General features: G+C 27.4%; 1 protein-coding gene across 2 annotated transcripts; it reads left to right on the top strand.

The window, feature by feature from the left end:
* The first annotated feature begins 2,553 nt into the window (after positions 1-2,553).
* Positions 2,554-19,340, top strand: LOC106684335 (hydroxyacyl-coenzyme A dehydrogenase, mitochondrial). 2 transcript variants are annotated; one of them, XM_014426353.3, is made up of 8 exons: positions 2,554-2,610; positions 14,471-14,600; positions 16,240-16,356; positions 16,457-16,615; positions 17,314-17,451; positions 17,549-17,711; positions 18,353-18,469; positions 19,144-19,340. In XM_014426353.3, the coding sequence occupies exons 2-8, from the start codon at positions 14,484-14,486 to the stop codon at positions 19,269-19,271; spliced, it is 939 nt and encodes a 312-aa protein (XP_014281839.1). In that variant the 5' UTR covers positions 2,554-2,610; positions 14,471-14,483; the 3' UTR covers positions 19,272-19,340. The 2 variants fall into 2 exon arrangements, with proteins under 2 accessions (XP_014281839.1, XP_014281838.1); XM_014426352.3 differs by lacking the exon at positions 2,554-2,610 and adding an exon at positions 14,286-14,391.
* The last annotated feature ends 1,502 nt before the right edge of the window (positions 19,341-20,842 follow it).

The following is a 20,842-nucleotide window of genomic DNA, read 5'->3' as shown; positions in this document are numbered from 1 at the left end:
TGCTTGAGGCCATCTAAAAGATATAAGAAGATATTGACAACATTAACGCATGGGCGTCTAACAATGTTTTGAAGCTGAATGCCAAAAAAACGAAGGCCATTCTTATTGATTCCAAGCGCCTCCTTCATACCCTCACTTACTGTCCTCTATTATTTCTTAACAACCAACCGATTCACTTCTATCCTACAACAAAAAACCTAGGTGTCACCTTTGATCAACACCTCTCCTGGAATAACCACATTTCCCAAATCCATAACTGTACTCAAACAATTCCTAAAATTCCGTAATTCCATTCCTCAGACCACCCGTCAGCTCCTAGTATCCTCTCTCGTCTTCCCCCTCTTCGACTACGGTTCCTTTGTCTATGGAGGGCTATTTGCAGGACTAGAGTTGAGACTGAAGAGACTTTGGAATTGCTTTGGTGGCTCTATCCAACCTCCCGAAGGCAATACCTCCTTGGTGTTTTTATTTTCCAAGTTCTTAAAATCAAAAAACCTACCTAATCTCCTCACTCTTCATTTATCCATCCACTTCTTAAACACCAGATCCCAACCGATTGATTTATACATGCCCTCCTATAGAACCGCCTTCTTTAGCAAATCCTTCGTCATACGTGTAACCTCCTTCTGGAATTCTCTTCCCATCTCTATTCACCAGTTCTCATCCATTCTTTCCTTTAAACAACACCTATTTCTCCACTTATTGTATAATTAAACCTTTGCATCTAATAAAAATCAATGTAATTCCATTTTACTTACCGAAAACTTGTAACTGCTTGCTAAACAAAATTCTTAATGCATGAACCATGTATTTATTCTTAGGGGACAAATGGAAAATTATTTTTTCATTTCATTTCATATTTTAAATTAGAAATATATGTTAAAAAAAAAATTAAAACCGGTTTTTGTCAAGACTTCATCCTCACGCACACACATGGGGGCTAATAAGAAAAAAAACATACATTTACTCACTGAATTTTTGTATGCATATTATTTTATTTTTCTTCCCTCTTCCTTAATTTTAAACGTACATATGAATAATACGATAGTATCGAACTCCTTCCCGGCTCTAAGAAATGATGCATTTTGACGAATGACGTATCAAAAGAAGGAGAATTTTATGGAGAAGTAACAAATCTCAATGCAGATTCTTTAATTGTTACTAGAACTTTAATAAAATTAATTAAAATATGTGAGAGGTTTCAAAGATTTTTCAGTCGACAGATTGGGACTGTACGAAATGGATTATAAAGGTTTCGGCGTGGACATCAATTCCCATATAAGTTCTTACGGAACATATGTTGGGCCTTAGTTATTTACAGCCAAGCAATGAACTGTTTTGTGATAACAATGATACAAAAATTGTAAGATATGATAAAACTACGGTAGTATAATTGGAAAGTAGGGGGAAAAAATACCGTATGTAAAAAATAAAAAATTATAAAAGAGGTAAATATAGTAAACACTTTTTTTTTTTTACTAAATTTCTCTCTTTTATATACGTTTTCTTATATATCATCTTTTTTTTTTTTTTAAAAAACTTTCTAATTGTATTGCCGTAGGCTTATAATATCTTACATATTTGTATCTTGTTCTCATTTAGTCATGTTGTGGACCATGCAAAATGGGGCCGAAGTTTCGGTTACTGATAACATTTTTGTTAATTTTCTTGACAACCACCCGGACCAAATAATGTATTTAACCATGTATTTAAACTTATTTTTACCGTACCTCAAATTTTATTCTTCTGCTTCTTCCCTCTCCCCTATTTCTTCCACCCCTCGAAACTTGGCGTCTGGCCAAATACTCAGTAGGCGAATCATTAAATGGAGTCCAACAGTATATACAAAAATTATGAGAAAGGTCTGTGAAAAACCATTACAAGACCGTCGTAATAGGGAAACAGTAATATGCCACTCCAACGAGAAAATTCCAAAAAGCTAAGAACCTAATTAAAATTTATATAAATTGTTTTCGCAAAGAGGTATTAAAATTTAAAACCAGTACCAATTTAATTTATTCAAAATAAGAAATTATGAGTATATGCTTGCAACATTATGTTGTATTATGAATAGAATAGAAAATGTATGTTGTCATTATCAACAATAACATGTGGTACCTTTGTGAAGAGTCCTGATCTAAAAAGAGTTGGGAAAATTAAAATTAAAATTTAGTTGAATATTCCAGTCTAAATTTCAAGACATTTTAAGTTTTTTTCTCTTCCATCCAATCGTTGTAGGCCAATCCTTTCTTAAGAATGACACCATTCTGTTTTAAATTTAATCTTTAGTGCTAAGAAATAATTGATTATTACTATACTTAATGTTTTATCATTGTTTGTCGCAAGCATTTTATTAAAGATGCTTATAACCGTCCAATTTTTTTTTTTTTTTTATTATGTTAACTGTTTTCTTGTCTGTAGGTTATTTCAGATTAAAATATATGGCATTTCAGCATTTGAGAAAAGAAGCAGGGTTCGAAAATCCGCGTTAATTGGTTCAATTAAGGACCTCTAGATAGCAGCAGGTGCTACCAACAGATGGCAGCACCAGGGAGCGTCCAACGTCACGCAAGAACTATAGTCAGTCTTTCATGCTCCCGGGTCCGTAAGGTATGTACTAATTAAAAAAAAAATTAAACATAAATCTGTATTATATTCATAAATGTTTACGTATCTATTAACAAATGTTAAATAATGAGAACTTTATATCATATTTAGGTAGATATTACTTCTAATTAGACTCCTTTTACTAAATTAAAGTACTTCACTTAAAACACAAAATCAAAATTTGTAAATGAATACCTAAGATTTTTGAATCACTGGATGTCACTTTTGCATGTTTTTAAATATATATATATATTTTGTTTAAGTATTGCTAATTTTAAACTCACCGTAGAACATATAAACAAATATGCAAGTCATATTTATCTATTTATGAAAGTTCTTATGGCAAGAGATACCTTCATACCTTAAAAACATGGTTCGTAGTTGATTTAAACCACTAAATCATTACACCGACATTACATCTATAAATTTATAAAATCAGCTATTCTTGTGTATTTATATATGATTCAGTAATGACTTTTATTTGTGTTAAAGCTTCAAGTTTTTGTTCAATACGGCATATGAGATTTTTTCTGTTTTTAGTTCCCGGGACTACTTAGAACTATTTTGGGCACCAGACCAAACTAGTTTGTGTTCACACTATTAGTAACGGAATGCTAGTAGAAGAAGAAAATATTAGTTTTTCAATTTGTCGTTTCCACTAATCTTAAATATAATAATAATAACGTAAAATAATATTGAAAATAATGTAAAAATGTACCTGGTATTAACCTTAAACCGTCCTAAAATAGATTTAAGATTTTTTTATCGAATTTTAGAAGCATATTTTAGAAATTGTTTATTTAATTTTTTACATTTTATTTAAGTGATTCAATGAGTTTTATTGAGAATAAATATTGTAGTTCAATAGTAAACAGAATGCCTTTAACCAATAATATATAAATAATTGTTTGTAATAATCATTCAATGGTATAAAATTAAATAATACTGCATTTAATAAATCATTCCTTAGTTAAAAGGACTGAGAAAAAAAGATTGTAAACGTCAAAGATTAGATTGATTTATATTCTTCACTTTTTAAACAGCATTAATTTAGAATAGTTTATCTAGTTTTTTCGGTGTGTATTTTAGTAAACAACATGCCTTTCTATGTCGTGAATAACATAAACATAAAACATATACTGATTAGAACTAAAGTATCGTGGTCACAAGTTTTGAACGGTTATCATTAATTTTAGTTTCCTATCTTTCAACCTTATCATTTAATACACATCGGTCGTCTGATATAGTTCTAATTTTGGAATATTGATATAATAAAAGGTGTATTAAAAATGAAGTAGGAATGAAAATTCTGATCTTTTACAATAACGTCATGAATTATACTAAATCGATTAGTAGCAGTAGTTATTTCTTAATCATTGTTAAATAGTTAGTTTTTAAAACTTTTCCACGTTGGCACAAGATAATATTATATATTTGCGTACATCATCAAAGTGTTATGACTACTATTTTCTCTATGATTCATTATAACCTTGAATTATAAACGCATCTATAATTATATGCAATGCTTGTGAAACATAAAATTCTTAAGCACATATTTTACAATTAATCAGATTTCTCAGGGCCATAAACCGTCATTATTTTTTTTAATAAATTTCACAATAAATGTTAGTGCATAATTTTAATTTTTAAAGTAATGGGATAACTTTTATGAGTTTTTAAATTTAAAAATATTACCCTACAACAATTTTTAAATAGTTGTTAAAGTAAAATTGCCCTTAAAAAAATTTTAATTTTAATTTATTAATATAATATTGTATCAATAAATGTTCCATTAGGTTCTGACGGGCATAATTTTATTATTTTACTAAACAACATGAGGAGGCCCCCCCACCTTCAGATTCTTTTTATTAGTATGACCATATAGAATGGACAATTCACAATTAACAGATAAGTATGGCACCGTAACCTTAAAATACCACAGGTAGAAAAAGGTAATACTCAACCTGATTTATGTTTTCCAAACATAAAGCATCCACTAATTTTTCTGTTTTAGAGGGATCGGAAAACAAAAAAAAAGACGAGCATAAAGTTAGGCTAATAAATTTATATTACGGTAGACTATCCCATAAAGTTGGGTTATGAGAAGTTTTAAATCGTAAAACTTATTGTGTGAATGTAATAATGTATATTTTTATTAGATTCAAAAATCTTTTTAGATATTATATTTTATTTTTTACGATTAATACTTAAAAATATAAACTTTAAGGAATTAATATTAATTAAATTAAATTAACTTAGTGAATTCACATATATAATTTTTCTTATATATTCTCTAGTCTGGATGTTTTATGCAATGATATTTTTATAAAAATCTCTTTTGACTTACAAAAGTGTTTTTGTTTTTTTTATTTATAAGAAATATATTTAAAATAAACATTATTGTAAAGTGATAAAATGTTTTATTAAAACTGTTCTTAAAAACTATTTTGGGAAAACAGTTATGATAAAAATTTTGTTTTTATAAAGGTTTGATAGATAAAAATTAAAATTAAACTATTTGTAAAACATTATAAATGTGGCAAATACAATGACATTTTTATTTCAAGGAAATAAAACTTAAGGAAAACTGAAATAAAAATTAATAGTTATTTTCAGTGTCTCGTTTTTTTTTAAAAATAAGGATCGAAGATTTTCCTACATCAATAAATTTGAAGACAATAAGTCAAATATTTTATACAAATAATAGTGTATATATTTTTGTGGCCCTTGAGGATCAGTCAATAAGATAACTACGTTGAGACAAAATTTAATTTTTGTTTAGTCATGCCCTACAATAAAAAAAAATTGTTTTTAGAACAAACAATTTCTCCAAATAATTATTAAAAAATTAAAATAAACAGAGTATAATTATTTAGGATTATCATTGTTCTACATTGCTTTTCTGGAACTAACTCAAATTTGTGCCAGAACGTTTTTCAAAACCTGAACGTTCTTTCTAGCAGATAGTCAATTTGTTATTTCTGTTTTATATTTTGTCCATTTATATTTAGTGTTGTCGATTAATAATATAAATAGACAAAATACAAAATAGAAATAACAAATTGACTATCTGCTAGAAAGAACGTTTAGGTTTTGAAAAAAAGGGCATGATTATACAAAACGATCAAGTTGCAAAACGTTTCATCAATATAGTTGTCGTACTAACCGATTCGTAATTCTCAAGAAAAAATTTATTTATATTTATATTTTTAGGTTACCAATAAACTTAATAATCAACCAAGAAACTTATTAAAAAAATTATAAAGCCTCGAATTTTCTTTACTGTGCATTTGTAATAACAAGATTTGTTGGTTGGGATTTAAAAGTACAATTCATGTAATGACAATCTTTCAGCAAGTAATCCTCAGTATAAAATATGCGAAGTTTGCATCTTCAGGCATTTGCCAAGGAATGAAGGAGGAACTCAGAATTGAACTTGCTTCTCTAAGATTACGTCAATTGAAGAGCAATATTTTTGAGTTGGCAAAGCATCAATTACAATATGGATGGTCACAGTTTATTATTATTTTTTTTAAAAGGGAAAGGATAGAAAAGCTAGAAAGAAAAAAAAAATAAAGTACACAAAGAAGGGAAAAAAGTTATAAAAAAATGTTTTTAATTAAGTGTTTCCTCTTAAGAAGCTTTAAATCACCGTTATTTAAATTTCATAATAGCCATGTCCCAATTCTTGTCGAATGTATTCGAATAAATAAATATAATGATTACATTATCGGAAAAAAAAGGAGACAACTGAACTGTCTGGAAGGACATGAGTTCAATAACCTTCACCGGTCCGATGAGTTAACCGCAGCCTTGTAGATCATTGTCTTCCTTTATTCGATTAATTTCTCTATTTTGGAATATATTAAAGCTCATGAATTAAACGATATTTATATTATATTTATTTGTTTTAAAACACCGCAAACCGTTTTGTGAATTCAATTGTAATATGACGACTTACTTGCTAAATCATCGCTTATTAATCCAATGGTTGCTAGAAACCTATCGAGGTCAAGGGGAAAGTTAGTCTGAGAATACTAAATGTAAAGGAAATACAATCTTCAATCACTTAAAAATGTCTGTATCATCTTCTATCGAAATGGCTATCTTGAAAGCTTCTGTGAATCGCATAAAAGTGGCCAATTCTACCAGTCATGCTTCTATGAAATCCAGGTGGGGAGAAAATTTCTACCAAGGTTAATGTTAATGTAAACCGTTAAATTTATTTTTATACAACTTAAGAATAATTTTTTTAAATTATATTTTAGTTACTGGATTTTTCAACTGTATGACAAAAAAAAACATGTTAATACCACAAAGGCTAGCGAATAAAGTACCAGTTGGAAGCACCTGTTGATTCCTGTGCGCCATATGATCTTGTAACCATCTTCTTTTTATGCGTCTCTGGGGCTTATTGGTGTTAGATAATTATTTACGAACTGGTATGTGTGAGTAAAGAGTTCTTCTTCGTTAAAGGATGAATATTTTGGGCCAAATCTGCTAAATACGGAATATTTAAAGGTCTTAAGCGGTAATTTTATGTGTTTCATACTAGCTTTAATTATTTGATTTGTAAGAATTGGATTCAGAAGGCATTTTCATGGAGCCACAAAGCTCAACACCGTATGCCCAAATAGGGCTGAGGACGATCAAGTAAATGTGATCGGAATCTACGACTAGTTGCTGCGATATTTTAAGAAGATTCAATGTGAGGCACCTCTTTAAAAAAATACAATTGTTTTTTATTTTTAGATTAATTTGTCGTAAAATCGAATTTCAAATATCTCGCGGCTGGGCATTATTTATTTTGTCTGGTAATAGGAATTTTTTCAGCTTTAATGTAATCCATTATGAATCAAATATGAAACCGCTGAAATTATAATGTCGACATTCCTTACAATTGTTCCCAAACTTATTCGTAAGCTTTTATATATATCATATTTTTCATGTTTTTTATTCGAAAAAAAAATTATAAAAAATCTTCTCCAAAATTGTCTGGACCCTGGATTACAAAAAAACTAGGAAACTTTTAAAATTTAATTTCCCATTAGTTGTCAATGTTTTTTTTTAAAAAAAAACAACTCTTGGGACTTAAAGTTGCCTTTTATGGCAAAAATAAACCAAAAACATTCGTTTTTTGTCATAAAAGGCTACTTAAAGTCATGGAACCTGTCATGAATGTATGAGATGTATCAAATGGAAGTTTCGACTATATAGGTGTAAAGCAATTCTTAATCCAAGCTAAGGCTTGACAGATAGTTTTCATTTAATTTATTTTGGTATTTGAAAAAATAATTTCTCATCCAAATCACACGGTCCAACTTCTGGGAGTGATAATGTGACATTGATAAGAGGTGAAAATGAAATGTTTTCAAGATCTCAAATAATTTCTACGTGTAAAAGTATCCTGAAGCCAATTTTGTAAATTTATTTATATATATTTTTACGTCTGCAGAAGTTTTACTCTCATATTTTCAAGGACTCGTTCTCCTAAATTACTCAATCGTTATCGATTAAACTTTAGAGGTCAGTATAGAGTCATGATGAACCCAGAGATTAACAAACAAACATTGGGTATGGTGAGGAGCTAGTGTATAAAGTAAAGTAAAATTGATTGCTCAGAGACAATTCAACAATTACAACACAAATCAATGAGTGAAAACCATTTTGCACGCATTTTTTAGACTTTTAGTTGGCCAAAAAAATATGTTACCAAAAACCAACGAAAAAATTCCTTGTTTGAACAGTTCCACTCTAAATCTATTTCTCAAATATTACATGTAATGTTAGTTTTTGAGAAACTCTTTTCCGAGACAGCATTTTATTTTATTTTTTTCATATTATTATTTCTCTCTCTGAGCTCTCATCACAATTATTGTTTGTTTTTGGAAATACTACTAATTATAATTCTACAAAACATTTTGAGGTCATTTGAAATAAAACAGAATGTATTTTATATACATATATACATAGTTGACCGTAAAATTTAATAACAAGAAGATGGTCAGGGTTGCGGTCAAAAAAGAACAAATAGTTTATAACTTTTTAATGTCCGACGTTTCACCCCTCTTTGCAGGGCTTCATCAGGGCTAAAAAGATAAAAAAAAAACAACCAAGAACATTATAACAATAAGATGCAATGAGGTAAATTAAGGTAGGATAAATATTATGTAAAAATTAAGTGATAAGAAAATTACATATAAATAAAAGGAAGGTAGACATAAAATAATATTAACATAAAATAAATTTGAAGAAATAATGATAAGAATAAAAAACACGTAACAATAGTAAGAATAAAAAATTTAAAAATACGTAAAATATACAGTTAAAAAAGGGCAGGAGACGTATATAAAACAAAAAACAATACAAAAAAAATAATAATAAAATGAAGAAGATAGTAGGGATTAAATAAATGTCGTGAAAGAATAAATATAAATAAGAATAATAATGATATTAAATGATAATAAATGAGCAAAGAACAAATCTAATTTATTTAATGTATTTTAATTCTAATAATTGCATAAAATTAAATTGATATAAATCTTTTCCTATCTTTCTCATTGATTTTTATTCTTGATAATAACTCTGAGACAAACGTCGAAAAAAATAAATCAAACAATCACATGACATGATATTATATATAATTTAATAATTTTCTAAATATGACTATTTAACGGCTATCAGTTTTACTTATTTGTTACAAAATAATTAATCACGCAGTAAAAAATATTGTCGTCGTGACTTCTTTCTTCAATAGAAATTTATTTAATTTTTTTATGCTAATTTTATTGTGTTAGTTCCAAAAACCGAATTAGTACCTAATATACAGGTAGATATCAACAATTATAATAATTTTATTAATTTATTTTTGTCCTTATTCCTTACCTTAGATAATTCTAATTTTATAAATGATAATTTATAGTTTATTTTTTATTCTTTTTTTAATGAATTAATATTTATTATTTATATTGTATTCTGTTTATAATTCCCATTTAATAAATTTAAATCATTTTTAATCCCAGATAATGCTCCTATGTACAAACAACTTAAATTTTTGAATTGAAAAATATGACACTTTGTTTTTCTAAATTAACGACGATTTAACGGCTATTATTTACAGAATTTCTTATTTATTACAAAATAATTAATTTAATACTATATTTATGGATTAGTAGATGATATTAAATAGTATTTTAAAGGATTATTTAAGAATATATCATTTAAAATTTTATAATAGAAATCAATAATTTCAGCAAACAGAAAATTTTTCATGTCTTAAAAAACCAGTATAATTTAATTATGAGCTCAATTTTTTTTCTCATCCTTCTATTAATTTTACTATCTCAAACAAAACAATACATAACATAATTATCCTTTCTTTGTTTCATTTTAAGGTAGGTTGTGGGATCCGCTGTGTGCTGGGAAGCAAGGTGGCCGTCTGCGTTATGCAATTATGTGCTCAAAACTGTTATAAATTATAAATATAAATAAATCAGCCAAATCAAACCGGTGGAAAGGTTGGTTGGGGTCAGTAGCTTAGCGTGGGTGTCAGCCGCTCGGGGAGGAAGAAAATTTTGCCACCCCCTTATTTAGTTATTTCAATTTAAAAGGCTAAAATATACACAAATTCTAAAGAAGTTTTTTTGCAAGAACAATTTTATTTATCGTGTATTATACTGGCTTCAAATAAAAATTTATGAAATGGTTCAAATTTTTACAAGATATTATAATTTATGGTGACATTTTACTAAAGGGCAGCCACTCCCGCTCCAATTACGCTACGCCACTGGTCATAGTACAAGAGCCGGGATGAAAAAAAGGCTGTTATCTCACCCCAATTTTTTATTACTTTATTCAAAACTATGTATAATTACTAGCCAAAACTGACGAGTCTGCCAATTATAGGTAGCGGGAATAAAAAATGACGGCTGTTTCAAACATTAAAAAAACATTAATTTTTCATTCGGAGCTCTATATATTAAAAACTACCAACACTAGAAAATTTGAAGAAGAGTAAATTTGCTGAAATATTAGCCCTAATAGAGTTATTTACGTCCACTAGTTCTCGAGATATTGCCTTTTAAAAAGCAACATTTCATAAAAATGTGCTGAAAAATCAGTAGTTAGTGAATTTATTTTAAAATATTTATACCTCAAAAACTATTAGACGTACTAATGCTTATTAACACTCAAATTAAAGATAGTTTAATGTACTATAAAGTAGTTTATGACCTTTACCTTCGTAGGAATAGTAGTTTGCATGATGTTTGCTCAAATAAATTGATTTATAGTTGTTCGGACAATAAATTTGATTTATAAAAAACTTTATTTCAGAAACCATTGGACGTACAGATGTCTGTCAGCACTCTCACTAATGCTAGTTAAATTTATTATAAAATATTATATAACTTTTATCTTTGTAGGAGTAGTAGTTTTTATGATATTTGATAAAATAAACTCACAAAATGTTAATTTCTAGTTGTTCGTATAAAATGTTGGATTTTTTAAAAAATATATCTCTAGACCCATAAGACGCACATATGTCTGCTAATACCCAGAATGAAGGAAATTTAACTTACTATAAACTAGCTTATGACACTTATCTTCGTAGGGGTAGTAGTTTCTATGATATTCACATATGAATAAAAATTTGGCAAATGAAAATTTGTCCGAACAACTATAACTTTATTTTAGCAAATTTCATGAAATTTACTACTCCTACGAACTACTATAGCTCATTAATCTAGCTTTAATTTGAGTGCTAATAGACATCTGTACGTCAAATGGTTTTTGAGATATAGATTTTTCAAAATAAATTCACTAACTGCTGATCTTTCAGTACGTTCCAGACATTTTTATAAAATGTTACTTTTTAAAAAGCTGTATCTCGAGAACTATTGAATATAAATAGCTCTGTTAGGGCTTACATTTTAGCAAATTTACTCTACTTTAAATGACGCTGTCTTAGATTTTCTATTGTTGTTGATATTTGTAAAGATATAGAGCTCTGACTGAAAAATTAATTATTTAGCGTTTTGAAAAAGCCGCCCTTTTTTATCCCCCCAATCAATTTTGACTTGTAATTATACATAGTTTTCATTAAAATGATCAAAAATTGGGGTAAAATAACTCCCTTTTTCTCTTCTTGGGCTGTTGTACTACCAGAGTTGAACTGGAGTATGGCAGCTAATACTGAAATACGCCTCCAAGCCTGAGCGCTCAAACAGCTTCTCACTCTCTTGTATCTAATGACTTTACATGAAAACCGTCGGAAATTTGGTGCTCTTTCAATTTGTAAATTGTTATTTTATTCTATAAACCCATACATTATATATTATCCAAATCAAAAACCTCTATATTATGCAACGTACGCAAATTTCACCAATTTTTAACTTACTTTAGCTCCTTACTTCGTAGGTTCGTGACGTTATCATTTTTTTAAAATGCTTTGTTTACTTATTTTCTCAAAACGCAAATGAAAATTTTAATAGTAAACTCCAGTTTCAGCTACCAAGGACACTATTAGACATTGTATAAAAACTATTTTCAACTGTACAACTCTTGGATATACTTGTAATTTTTTGTATATTTATGTTTTTTTTATCAAATGTATATTTATGTGGTCATTTGTATTCAATCATGTGGCTTTTCTTTATATGTCTACAGTAAATTTTTTTTTTTAAGTTTATATAAATTATTCAAAAAAATTTGTAGCTACTTTATTACTATTTGTTAGTCACCATTCAAGCTGACCCTTAGGAACTGACAGGATGCTTTATAGTTGCCTCAAAGTGAACTACTACAGTCATCAGGCAAACATCCTATATTGCAATGTTTATTTCTTGTAAAAATTAACAGCTATGCTATATATTGTAATATCCTAAACATTTCCTTAGAATCTATAAAGATTACTACAGAATCTACTGATCCACTAAAAGATAACGCCTTATATATTTTGGAGTTTAAATAGAAAAATGCATCCTTCTTGATACTTGGGCCTAATATACAGAGCCACCTCCAAATATTTATCAATTATCCTAAATAAATTTAATACTTAATTGAACTACTTCTCCTGTTAAATATCAAAGCAGTATAAAAGAATATCCAATAGCAACGTTAGCTTCATTCTAAAATAAATTAAGATAAGCGAGGGTGAAAAGTATAATTGTTAAGGGAAATATGGTATGAATATAAATCATTTTGGATTTATCTCACAGAAGATTTAAGTGGTTTTCTACTAGAGCTCCTCAATTGTTATCAATTGATTTTTTTTAGTATTAAATACAGAACTTTAAATACTGTTGAAAAAAATACAGTTGTTAATGGAAAATACTTTTTGTAATTAGTTTGCCAAAAAAGTTTTCCGACCACTTTACTCTTTCTTTACACTAATCTTCCCTTGGATTACATTTTATTTATTTTTTCCCTTCTGGCATACTGGATTTCAGTAGCAGTGGGGTATGCGCTGCGCTTGCATATCCCACTGCTGCCAGTAAACAACCTTTTATATTTTTATTTTATTTACAATATTTTCCTAATTAGGAAAGAACCATTGAATTTATATGGATCAACTATAACAATTTTGACAGCAGGGCAGCTCAGCGCTCAGCTGAGCATGATTACATTTTATTTATTTTTTATATAATGTAGTTTACCTTTGTCAGTTGATTTTTTCAAATGATAAATATTTTCATTTTTCTCTTCATTTAATCACGCTCTCTAATCACAGTAGATCCCCCCAGGTTTAGAAACAAACAGCCAACATCACCGAGAATTGCAATTGGAATCCATAGATTATTTAATCAAAAAAATGGTTTGTGAAATTCTACTTCTACCGGTGCACTTCAAATATAGGAAATCCAACCACATCAAAAAACTGTAATCCAGGCTGATTCAAGATATCCTGCTATTAGCTCTGTATTAATTTATTTTATTAATTCTATAAAAATATCATTTGTATTTTTCATTATTTTCTCTTTAATTCTTTAATTATGTAACAATTGTTAATTTTATTTTTTTAAATTGATCTTTATTATTTATTATTCTTCAATGGTTAAAGCATTGTACACAATAAGAGGTGTCTTTTGAAAAGGACCAAACTACAAAAACTGTTTAAAAATCAACAAATGTGAAAATAACCATGTAAGATCCACCAGGCCAATCTGGTAATAAAGAATTAATAATAATAAAAACAAAATCTCCACCTCATTTTTATTTAGTCCTATTACTCTAATTAATATTATATCCAGTTTATTGTTTTCAGCCCTGTTTTGTTTTATAATATTCCTTTTTCTGTGTGATTTTTTTTTTTCACTACACAGTCCTAGCCAATCAATTAATTTTACTGCTTATTTTTAGTTTACTTTTTTACTTCTTAGCCACTTGGTCCCATCTTCAGTTTCTAGGCTCCCAATCAGTTTCTGATATTTTCTAAGGGGCCTTTGAAAAAAGATTGTCTCAATACCTTCTTACAAAAACTGTCATAAGGATGTTATCAATGATCAGCTTCTTAAGAAATCGCTGACTTGCCATATTATTCAGGCATACATTTACTTATACTTAATACCCTTGTAATATTTAATCAATTTAAAATTAATTGAACTTTGAATCTAATGATGTGAAGGAATGGAAAGTACAAAGATCAACATGATTTCATTACGATAGTTGTCTCTTGATAAGCCTTATCTAAATGCCACTTTTTAAATTAATTATCTAACAGTCCAACTGTAGAAAGGTTCAAATGATCAACTTGTTTATTTTAGAATCAGAAACGTTTTGTTAAGGGTAACTGTGTAAAACTTATGTTTCATCAATTTATTATTAATTAATTCAAATCAATACTCAATCAAAGTTAATATTTCAGATTGTACTAGAAAATGGCCCAAGTTTTCAAAGTAATTTGCAGAGGAATGGCTACAAGTTCACCACTGAGGGCTGCAATAAACCATGTAACAATAGTTGGAGGAGGTCTAATGGGTTCTGGCATTGCTCAGGTGAATTAATATTTTATTTCTCAGAATATGCCATTGAAACTTATCGTCAATTTTTTTATATTAAGTAGGGGTTAGATAGTGATGGTGATAGTGTTGGTGAAAGCTATTACTGCCAATATGTTCTTGTAACCTAACATCTGCTATTGTACTATCAGGATTTCCATTGTAGTTGGTAGTACAAAAACTATCTGAAAATGTGCTAATTAATTACTGTCTCTGTGGAACCTCCACTTAAGTTTTATGAACCCTAATTTTTATCTTATATTTATTATTAAATCTATCATAGCTAATATATAGAATATATAAGCATTATGGTTTTCCTAAAAATGTATCCAAAGTTTGTTGAATATTTGCCTAATATTTATACTTTAATTGACATTTCATTATCCACTTTCAGGGAGAATGTATTTCATTTTCCAAAAAGGGAAAATTGATGGTGAAAAAAATCAAGAAGATGGTGCTTATATTCCTTGTACTTATCTTCAAAGAAATATTTCAAAATAATTGTAATTTAACTTTAGTACAACAGTGTTGTTAACATTATTTTATTTTTTTATAACTTACTTCGTCCAGACTTAGAAGTCACCTGACTTTATTCAGTTTCATTATTTTTTTGTAGAGATCACTAACAATACACTATTATGTTTGAAGTGACGTGCAATAGCATCCTGTCTCTTAGAAGAAATAGGAGTGTAATATAGGGTCATTTATGTATTCACTTTTTTTTTTTAATCAAATTATTTTTTATTAAATATTCAATCATGATAATAAGATTTAAAATGAGCTTTTATATAGCCTTTGTTCAGTTTCAAAATGTCTATTCCTTTTCAAAACTTTGATGAGGACCCCTGGTGTGTTTTCAAATAATAGTAAGAAACTTGTTAATTATAATTATGCTGTATTACTTTCAACTGTTATTCTATGAATTTTCAATGATTTGTTGTGAGGAGTATAGTAATTTTTTCCTTTTTTTTTTTTTTTCATATTTTGTGTTCAAACAGTTCAAAGATAAATTATTAATTTATTTAAGGCAAAGAAAATTAATAAAATGGATTTCAGTTCAAGAATCCATACAAAACTTAAGATGGCATAATCAAATTTGGATAGTCATCCACTACAAGGCCTTGTAGAGATATTCTGTAATCTCCCAGACCAATATTGACATTTGTTGATCTCATCACAACTTTCTTTGATCTTTCCCTTAAGATAACTCTTGCATAGGATAAAAATCTTGAGTTATTAATATCAGTTTCTAAAAAAATATAATCTACCTTTGTAAAAACCGCCTTCAGCTGACTATGTTCTTGCCAATCTTATAATGCCGTAAGGCAAAACAAGAAAATTGTAAACAAACAAATGTATTATATATTATCATATAATCCATATTGTATTTATATTTTTTATCAATAAAGAGGCTTTTGAAAAAAAAAAAAAAATAATCTACGTTTTCAGAGCATAGCTATTAAAGAATGATTTACTAAATGAAAAATATCCTTAACTGGTATATTCGATGTATAAGTAGTCAACAAGCTTATGATTCTTCTAGCTATCCTTTTGCTGCTTTCTTGAAAAAATATTGAATTTGTGATTATTGGTGACATTAATTTTAATTGTTTGTTAATAAATTCTAATGTTTTAGGTGGCAGCACAAAGTGGGCAGAAAGTAATACTAGTTGATGTTAAGGAAGATATAATTAAAAAGGCAGAAGAAAGTATAGGGACAAGTTTAAAAAGAGTTGCTAAAAAACTTTATAAGGTATTTTTGTTTAAATTATGGTTTGTAAGATAAAATATCCAATGTCTGGAATGGACATATGCTAAAGAATTTTTAATGTTTGGATATACAATTGAATTAGGATGATCCTGCAAAGGGTGAAGATTTTGTAAAGTCTACGCTGGCAAACATATCTTACTCAGTGGACCTTCAGAAGTCAGTTAAATCTACTGATTTAGTTGTTGAAGCAATTGTAGAAAATATTAAAGCAAAACATACATTGTTTACTAGTATAGACTCAGTAAGTACTAAATTAAATTTTCCTATTTGTCTAAAAAGTTATTGAAATAAACATTTTAAACAACTATTTTTTAAATTACTTATTAGTTATAAGTAATAATAATAATAATAATAAGTATGCTTACTTTGTATCATTAATTTATGGCAGGTAAAAGTACTTCCTATCATTATTGTAATAATATTTTAGCCTTAATCTTGAAGTTTTTTGTATTTAAAACGTTTTGTAATTAAAAAAAAGATTTAAAATTACTTCATAATGAGTAAAGTATATTTACTTCCTATTATTAATTTATGGCATGTATAATTACTGCCTATCATTATTTTAATTCATTTTTTAGTCTTAGTCTTGCAGTTTTTTGTATTTAAAATTTTTCGTAATTAAAAAAAAGTTTTAAAATTATTTGATAATAAGTAGAGTATATTTACTATGTATCATTAATTTATGGCAGGTATAAATACTGCCTATCATTAGTGTAATTCATTTTTTAATCTTAGTCTTGAAGGTTTTTGTATTTAAAACATTTTAAATTATTCGATAATGAGTAAAGTTTATTTACTTTCTATCTTTTATTTAAGGCAAGTATTAGTGCTACCTATCATTAATACAATACATTGTTTCGTCTTAGTTATGATGTTTTTTTAATTGATAACAATTTAGAAACTGTTCAGGTATTAATCAGCATCTTTTTTATCACACAGGTTGCTCCAAAACATACTGTTTTTGCTTCAAATACATCTTCATTAAGCATTGGAGAAATTGCTTCAGTAACCAATCGAAAAGACAGGTTTGGTGGTCTCCACTTCTTCAATCCTGTTCCAGTAATGAAACTATTAGAAGTTAGTTTTTATTTTATTTTATTAATAATTTTTAGAAAATATAATAATTAACATTTTCTACAGATATTCTGATAATAATTCAGGGTATTGCCTTCAGGTCATTAGAACAGATGACACTTCTCAGGAAACCTATGAGCTGATGATGAACTGGGGTAAAGCCCTTGGAAAAACTTGTATAACTTGTAAAGATACACCTGGCTTTGTTGTTAATAGGTTACTTGTGCCTCAACTTGGAGAAGCTGTAAGAATGTTAGAAAGAGGTAAATTTTCATATATAAACAAATTGATCCCATTGATCAATTTAATTTTTCATTTCACAATTAATTTTTTTATTGATAAATTAGTGTTATGTTCGGTTTTATCATGTATATTAATCGTAAATGGGTATAATATAATTTAATTCAGTAATTAAAGAATGTTTTTCTATTAACTCATCATAAAGCCTGGTTGTCAAAAGGACAGTAAATTTCAAGTAATTATTTCATATCATTTTAAAGCTTTACATAAAACTGCCCAATATCTTAAAAAGAAATGATCGGGTTTAGATTAATATTCTGATCATTAATAATTATTTAAGTCCTTGAGCTTTTACCTGTTCAATCAGTAATTATTAGTTGCATAGCAGAAATATCATGCCTATAACTGATAACTAAATTTAGTAATAATTAATAATATATAAGTTAGCTAATAATTAATTTTAATTTGTTTAAAATTTTTAGTTTATATAATGATCACTCCCGAAACAATATTTCATGTAAATGCTGACTTAGATAAATATCTTAAACATTTAGGATTAAGTGTTTTTGACCCAAAATTAAACTGTTAATCTGTAACTTATAATGATAATGCAATTTGCTTATATATCATTTTACATATTTACAAATGCTGCTTATTTTATTAGGAGTGGCAACATCAAGGGACATTGACATTGCCATGAAATTAGGAGCCGGACATCCCATGGGTCCATTTGAATTAGCTGACTACACAGGATTGGACACAACAAAATTTATATTAGATGGTAATTTATATTTCATTTTTTTAATATCAGGTTTATAAAATAACCTATTACTTTAAGATTTGAGATAACATAATTTTTAAAGAGAAATAAAAAAGGATCAAACATATATGAGTGTCATTCAAAATGATCTAAAATAATCAAAAAGAGTATATGTAGCCCTAAATGAGATAAAAAGTAGTTTGTTGTGTGATGGAACAAAATAGCGCCATTTCTGCTACTTGGAGAACGTAGAAAGAGTTTAAAACTGCTGGTAAAACATTCTAAAGATAGAATTCAAAGGTATATTTATTAAAACATGGTTAAAATAGACATTTGAGAGAGCTATCAAGAAAAAAGCTTTAATTTTCCACCATGTATGTTAATGGCAATGTAGATTTCTTCCCCAAAAAATATTATATCAGAAAATTGTGTATATCATATACATATACCTAAAATATTTATGAAATACTGATTACATTTAAATAACTTCAGCTTATTTAAAAGTCTGTCCATTGGACTCAATCATTTCATAGTCATCGAAATTTTCAAAAAATATTTGCAGCCGATTATTTTTTCTCATAATGGAAGTTAATTTTCATTTAAATTGGTAAAATAATCTAACTAAAAAAATTCATAAATAAAAAGAAGGTCATTTATGATTATTGTATATCTAACTATTTTTTTTTTTGTTTAAGGTTGGCATGAAAAATTCCCTGATGTAGAAATTTTTAAACCAATCGAGAAATTGAATAACCTGGTTTCAGAAGGAAAATTAGGTCGTAAAACTGGAGAGGGGTTTTATAAATATAATAGCACAAAATAATGTAAATATTTTTTGTATCAATTTTAATATTTGTTAATTAAAAATTAATATATATTATTTTTTTAAAAAGTTGGCATTATTTTCATGACCCTTTTCCCTTGCTCCTTTTAGAATGTTTATAAATTAAGGATAAAGAAAGGCATATTTATGATTTTATTTATTAAGTGATGTAAGTTTTGATTCTTCTGTTTTGATTTGTGAATAGCATAACTAGTACAATAGGATGTTTTAAAAGGTGAGTACAAATTCTTTTGTATTTATAACCAAGATTATGTCTAGTAAATGATAAACATACAGTTTGATAATATATTTTATTTAATACAAATGAAATTTAAAGTTATTGTGAGATAAATTTTTTTAACTTCTTAAGAGCAATTTGTAATCTCTTTCAATAATCTTTTGGCTGATTTCTATCATATTCTTTTGTGTTCATTAGTTATATGGAATTGGATCGTGAAGTGATACTACAAGATAGAATTCTTTGTTTACCGGCTCAAGTAAATGTGGAATAAAGGTTAGTTATTTAAACTTTTTAACATAATTGATTAATTTATAATCTTACATTTCATATCTTGATGCTAATAACAATTTTTCAAATACATCATATTTCCATTTGTAATATCAGTTATCATTTTAATAAGTTTAAAACTATAAAAACTTATACTATTAATTTTTAAAAAAAATAAAAAAATAATGTAATGTTGATATTAAGAGGTGATAGAAAATTTTCATAATAAATAAATTATGAGATGTTTAATTTGTATTATGGAACATAAATTTTTTGTTCTAGTATTTTGATATTACTAAATATTAAATAAAATCTGTAGAAATAACACATCATTTTTTTTTTTTTTTTTTGTATTTCGATCTATAACTTGATCTTGAGAAATCACTGAATGATTTAATATTATGAGTTGTATTTTCAGGCTCAAAGTTAATAAGGTTAATTATTGAACTACTGTATGAAATCACATTAAAAATAAATAAATAATATATCAACACTGGAATTCTTTAAAATTTTCTGAATAAAAATTACTTGATTTCTTTATGCTTTTAGATGGTTGACTATATTTTCACAATGCATAATGCCTAATGTATTAATGTACTGCATAATGCTTCCATAAACAATCTTTTATGTAAACAATTGACATTGTTAAAGTAAAAATTGAGCTTTAAAAACTTTGCATGTCAAGGAAAAGAATTGTTTGGTAATTTTTTTTTGGCTCCTTAGTTGTTAATAATTCATACAACTGATTTTATGTAGATAAATCTAATAAAAACCTTTGCCAGTAATGTAAAACCAGTAAATAGGTTGATGAATACAGTAAAAACTAATGGCAGTGTTTTTTTTTTTTTTAATATTGTTCTTGTGCATACAGAAAATCTATTATTTTTTTTTTTCTGAAATCATGATCAATTTTTTATTACTAAGATATAAGTCAAAATGTGAAATGAAAAAACATGTTTTTATAGTTTTAAATCTACAGACTTTTATTTAATACTTGGAGAGCTTCAGACAGCTATAAACAATTTTTCTTTTATTCATGTTGAAAATAGGTTGATACTTGTGA

Source organism: Halyomorpha halys, unplaced genomic scaffold (assembly GCF_000696795.3).
Source record: "Halyomorpha halys isolate HHAL.00 unplaced genomic scaffold, Hhal_1.1 Scaffold571.1, whole genome shotgun sequence".
Lineage (NCBI taxonomy): Eukaryota > Metazoa > Arthropoda > Insecta > Hemiptera > Pentatomidae > Halyomorpha > Halyomorpha halys.
The sequence above is the reverse complement of the archived record's forward strand: the minus strand, read 5'-3'. Positions and strand labels throughout refer to the sequence as shown.

What these genes read in the sequence shown, in the direction of transcription:
- LOC106684335 (XM_014426353.3), top strand. Translation starts at nt 14,484, where the DNA reads ATGGCCCAAGTTTTCAAAGTAATTTGCAGAGGAATGGCTACAAGTTCA. An exon ending in TGGGTTCTGGCATTGCTCAG is followed by an intron (nt 14,601 to 16,239) that starts GTGAATTAATAT and finishes CTAATGTTTTAG; the next exon opens with GTGGCAGCACAAAGTGGGCA. An exon ending in AACAAAATTTATATTAGATG is followed by an intron (nt 18,470 to 19,143) that starts GTAATTTATATT and finishes TTTTTGTTTAAG; the next exon opens with GTTGGCATGAAAAATTCCCT.